Raw genomic sequence first — 6000 nt, forward strand, 5'->3', positions numbered from 1 at the left:
CTTCATATCTAGAAGTATAAATAATAGAAGGCCTCAGGTTGTTCTTCAACTCTATATATCCTTGGTTAGGCCTCATTTAGACTATGCTGCTCAGTTCTGGTCACCGTATTACAGAATGGATATAAATGCTCTAGAAAACGTACAGAGGAGGATGACAAAGATGATCCCATGTATCAGAGATCTTCCCTATTTATTTTTTTATTTATTTATTTATTAATTTGAACATGATACAGTGAAGTACAAAGTTATTACAATGCAACACGCCAAAGCCCCTTGTATGCAGAGCATTATGAGCAGGCTTAAAATTAACTTAAGATTAACTAAGCAATGATATATTCAGTGGTAAAAACATTATTGTAAACAGATAACAATTTAGCACAAATGAGTATTACAAAGACAGGTCATATCGTCATTTACTGTGTTGCTGAGCATTCAGTAGAATGGAATATTCTGTTAGGTAATGTAATTAAAAAATAAAGTTCGATTGGGTCACAGGTTAGACATTTATGAGATACAATAATGAGAAACATTTACGAGACAATTTATGAGATACAATTATTCAGTATTGATTTAGCTGTAGGTGAGTAAGTGATTTTTGAGAAGAGACTTGAATTTATAAACAGACAGTGTTTCTTTTATATTCACAGGTAATGAATTCCAGGATAGACTGAGGGCCCTGAATCTGCACTCTCTCAAAGGGCATAGAATTAGGGATGATATGATCGAGGTGTATGAATGGAAAACAGGAATAAATAAAGGGGTTGTAAATAGCGTGCTGAAAATTTCCAGCCAAACAGAACTCGCAGCAATGGTTTCAAGTTGGAAAAATTCAGATTCAGGAAGGATATAGGAAAGCACTGGTTTGGTAATAGAGTTGTGGATGAGTGGAACAAACTCCCAAGTTCAGTTGAGGCTAAAACGTTGTGTAGCTTTAAAAATAGGTTAGATAAATACACGAGTGGGTGTGGGTGGGTGTGAGTTGGACCTGACTAGCTTGTGCTGCTGGGTCTGGTGCAGTGCTCCATCCTTGAGTGGTGACTAGACTGGGTGGGTCATTGGGCTAATCCGGGGGGCGGGGATTGGGCTAATCTGTGGGGGGGGGGCATTGGGCTAATCCGGGGGGAGGACACATGGACCTGCTCCGTATGGGTCAGTAGGCCTGTTGCCGTGTTATTTCTTTCTTATGTTCTTATTACACATAGGGGAGCAAGTTTATTTAGGTACAAGTCCCGCAGCTCGACTGGTAGCGTATTCAACTTGCACACTTAGGTCTGTGGGTTGATCCCTGGTACAGCTGGAAACATTAGGATGTGTTTCCTTAAGACACCTGGTCACAGACCGGGCCGCGGGGGCATTGACCCCCGGAACTCTCTCCGGGTAAACTCCAGGTAAACACCTGCTGTCCAAGTTCACCTATCAGTAAAATAGGTACCTGGGTGTTAGTAAATAGGTGTGGGTCGCAACCTGGGACAAAACTGACCTAATTTGCCTCAAATGCTCTACATAAGAAGGGCTTTGTATATAGTAGTGCATGTATGTCACTGACGTCAGCTAGGCCTTGTACATATACTTGTGGAAATAAAGATTATTATATTATTATTGTTGTGTAAATTACCTAGGATAACCCTCAGTGACTTATTTTCATTGGGGAGGGGAGGGGAGCTCTAAATCCATAGAGTATAGAGTTCCAGGGGCCTGGCATGCTACCAGGATCACCACAAGGGAAGGTAAGAGGTACAACTTTGCCTAACTAAAGTTAGCAAGTAACTTAGCCATTCACCGGTACTGAGACAAGTTTCAAATACAGAACTGTAACTTACTATAACTTAAATACTAACTTACTGTTACCTAAGGAATACTAATTTAAAACAACTTAACGAATACTAGCTTAATGTAAGCTGAACACTCCTCGAGCAACTCTGTCAAGAGGAAGAGGAGGTGGTAAAGGAGGAGGAGGAAGAAGGAAGAGAAGGAGGAGGAAGAGAAGAGGAGAGAGAAGAGGAGAAAGAGGAGAAAGAGAAGGAAGAGGAAGAGAAGGAAAAAGAAGACGAAGAGAAAGAGAAAAAAGAGGAGGAAGAGACGGAAGAGAAGGAAGAGGAGGAAGAGGAAGAGAAAGCAAAAGAAGATTGAATCGAGATATGAGATAACGGGAAGAAAGGAGGAAGAAGAGTAAGATAAAGATGAGGAAGATGTGTTGAGAGTGGTAGTAAAGGTATGTGTCTCACCTGGTACCTGACACCTGAGCATGAAGGTGCTACTACCATCACCACCACCTCCTCCAGGTGCTTCCACCCCCAACACCTACCACCCAGGGACACCTACCTGGTGTCGAGGGCTGTGTCTATCATGTCCATGGAGGAGTAGAGTTTGCGGGTGGCGGGCGAGGGTTTGTTTGGTCACGAGACCAGTGGGAAGGTCATGTGAGCTCTGCCTCACACTAATGCTTCCTCACCATCACAATATTCACATTCCGACCACAACATTTAACCACCTCAAGCCCTTTATTTCACACATTCCAACTCATGAAAATTACCAGTAAACAATTTTTTATTTTCTCCAACTACTTAACAGCAAAAATCACTCAAAATAAGACGACAAAATCTATATTTTGTGTTCCAATATTGCTGATCGGAATAACAACATGGTGGTCATACTGACTAAGCCTCCATTATCACTTGTTTCTTTATGCACCTCTGGCCTCTCTTTCCTCCCTCTTGTAATGTTTATCTTCTTTATATCTCCCAAAATACCATCTGAGAATTTAAATACCTCAAAATATTTAACACACTCTGGGCAAATAAATGTTAATAAAATTCCTTCACGGATATCATTATTTCTCATTATCTATCAACAATTTACTGAGAGAAAACGTGACCGTCCATATCAAGAGTAACTTATAAGTAAAGTAAACTAAGTATGTAAGTAAAATAAATAAGTGAAATAAGCAAGTAAAGAAATAGCAAGTAAACAGGTAAGCAAGGATGCAAGCAAGCAAATACGCAAGCAAGCAAACAAGTAAGAACACGAGAAAGCAAGCAAACAAGTAAGAACACGAGAAAGCAAGCAAACAAGTAAGCAAGCAAATAAGCAAGCAAACAAGTAAATAAGTAAAGAAGTAAGCAGGTTAGCAAGCAAGCAAGCAAATAAGGAATCAATTAGTAAGGGAAAAGTAAGCAAGAAAGCAAGTAAAATATGTACGTAAGTATGTCAGTAGGTATACCCGGAGATGATATAAACCGGAGATACATGGACAGGGTGTGAAAATTTGTCTGGGCTGCCTCCAAGTGAGTCGCCTACCCTGGCAAACTCTGTTGACACCGAGCTCTGAGATGGGTACCTCAGCCTCACAAGTGGCTTATAGGACAGATTTTTCACAAATGATTGGTATTGCAAGAAACCTCGCCTGCATGCACGTATAAAGGACTAACTTACTTGGTGTTGCAGCATATATCCTGATCTTCAACTTCCTAAGCCTAGCTTTAGCCCTCTAGGACTTCCCCTTGGGAATCACGTGCAACCGGGAGCATTAATTCCTGCAATATTCAATCGTTATTAGTGTCCTGCCTGCACCTCAGAAATTCCTATATCCAAGAGGGTATGTATCCCCTAGTATAACTATGCAGACTCAGACGCTAGCTTCAGACGACTCTGAGACGCTGGTACTTACTGGGCATACTCTCTCTGTAGCACGCCGAGCCCTCAGTTAACTCAATCCACAATCTCCTAAGTCACTGGCCAGATCCTACTGGAAAAGGTGAATATCTCGTCTTACTGTATGGGCTGATGGAGGAGATCATCTACGGTACATCGAGGTGTCTCTACCAGATTTCCCCAGGTCTCAGATGTGAAGACACGTGGGGGCGCCGCCTGATGTTCACGGCACGTCTTGTCCAGTCGAAGTCTATCGTAAGAAGGACGCTATTCTGTCTTTGTGACCTGCGCCCCGCCATTCAAGCTAGGGCTGCCAGTTCTCCCTAGCTAACTTATCCTAATGTTTGCCTACATTATCGGCCTATTACTACCTATGTTAAGGTCTTAGGTCTACTCTATCATTATCTACAGATGCCTTAGTAAACCTAATATTAGTGTATTACCAGTAAACCTACCTACTCCTTCCCTGAAGAGTAAATCTATAAATTAAATAAGCTTACCAACCGCCAACCAGAGAATGCCTTGCTTGTTTGGGAGGGTTTAAGGGTCGCTCGGCTCAGACGACCAGACGCTCATGCTGGATCTGAGCTGTGGAACTATTTGGACCAAATAAATTTCCACATCCTCCCGCCGGCGAAGGTAGGCGCTAAGTCTAGATCAAGTCTGCCTCCCGCAGGCCCCCCCAGTGGGCCCTGGACTCGAGCGCCGTTCGACGGGTCGTCCGGCCGCTCAGCTCACTCAACCTCTGGTCTGATTTCTCATGTCCCGGTCCCACCGTGTGGACCTCGAGAGGCAAAAGCCTGTTGATGGGTCTTATAGTCTCGACACCGTTCATTCTCACTTTCACCATTCTCAACCGCCCAGCCTTGTCTGGGTGGGTTGACACTACCAGGCCAAGAGGCCAGTGTGCCCTCGGCGCCTCGGATTCTACCAGCACCAGGTCCCCTTCACTTAGCATCATCTTATTCGCCTCGGGGTCGGCACCATAGAAATGTTCCCGCAAGGTTGTCAAGTAATCCCTGCGCCACACCTGGTTCCATTTGTCCAGGATGTTCACCAGTCTGTTGTGACTCCTGTGCAGTTCTTCATTGATGGGGGGACCATCTGGCCCATAATAATCCAGCTCCTTGGAAGACTGACTCAAAATTGCGGGGAAGGGCTCAATCCTTCTTCCAAACAGCATGTGATTGGGGGTGAGAGCTTCTTGCTCGTCAATCCCATTTTGTACGTAGGTCAGAGGCCTGTTATTAACTCTTGCCTCTATCTCAACTAACACTGTCCTCAGTTCATCACAGCTCACCCTCCTGCCGTGCAAGACCTTCCGAGTGCACCTTTTGACTGTGCCCACCATGCGTTCATAGAATCCCCCTTGCCAGGGTGCCTTGGGAGCTATGAACCTCCACTCGCACTCTATTCTCTTCAGGTGTTCTCGTACTTCTCCGTTGTCCCTAAGATTCCTGAAAACTTTATCGGCCGCCCTAAAGCTTGTGCCATTGTCCGAGATAATCAATCGCGGGCACGAGAATCTGGCAGTAAACCTCCTGAACAACTTCACGAAAGTCTCTGTCGTCATATCTTCTGCCAACTCCAAATGCACCGCTCGAGTAGTGGCACAGGTAAACAGGCAGACATATACTTTCTGAGGGCCCTCCTTAACGTCTCCTGGGTTCTTCAATGTGATAGCCCCCGTATAGTCTATTCCTACAGTCTCAAAGGGCCTGTCACTATGTACCCGCTCCTGAGGCAGCGGTGGTGGACCTGGGTAGGGTAGGGTCCTCCCATCGTACCGCCGGCAGACCGTGCAACTCTTTAGCACCCTTTTGACGGCAGCTCGACCCTTCAGTACCCAGTAATTCTGACGTAGGCAGGTGAGGGTATCTCCAAACCCCCCATGTAAGGTCCTCTGATGGGCATCTTGTATCAATAGCTCTGTCGCCCATCCCTCCTTTCCCAGCAGCACGGGATGTTTGGCCCCATAGCTGAGCTCAGAGTTTTGTATTCTTCCCCTGCATCTTATTAGCCCCGCATGATCTAGGAACAATCCCAATGAGTGAACCAATTTGCTGTTCCCTGAGTCGTCATCGTTGGACACGCGTCCTGACGCCATAACCTGCTGCCGGGTCGCAAGTACTTCCAGCACTCCTGGAAACCTCCCCCTTTGGTACTGCCTTATCCAATATTCTCTGGGACCCACTAGAGACAACTGTCGACCCTGGCTTACCTTGTCATGCAGCTTCCTCACGAATCGAAATACCATTTCCGTGACTCCTATAAGTTTTCTCCACGAGGAGTAGCGCCTGGGGTCAAATAATTCAGTGTCGTGTTCCCCCGCGAAATGTACTATGCTGC

General features: G+C 45.2%; 1 protein-coding gene across 3 annotated transcripts in view; it reads right to left on the minus strand.

Annotated features, from left to right (window-relative positions):
• Usf (upstream transcription factor usf) overlaps positions 1-2613 on the minus strand; it is a 148422-nt gene extending 145809 nt beyond the window's left edge. The window contains exon 1 of one of the 3 annotated variants that reach the window (XM_053775299.2): positions 2323-2613. In XM_053775299.2, the coding sequence (XP_053631274.1) occupies positions 2323-2354 (32 nt within the window). In that variant the 5' untranslated portion in view covers positions 2355-2613. The remainder of the gene's footprint in view (positions 1-2322) is intronic. The other 2 variants (XM_053775307.2, XM_053775290.2) reach the window with 2 other exon arrangements.
• Positions 2614-6000: the final 3387 nt, after the last annotated feature.

The sequence above is a fragment of the Cherax quadricarinatus genome, unplaced genomic scaffold, assembly GCF_038502225.1.
Source record: "Cherax quadricarinatus isolate ZL_2023a unplaced genomic scaffold, ASM3850222v1 Contig291, whole genome shotgun sequence".
NCBI lineage: Eukaryota > Metazoa > Arthropoda > Malacostraca > Decapoda > Parastacidae > Cherax > Cherax quadricarinatus.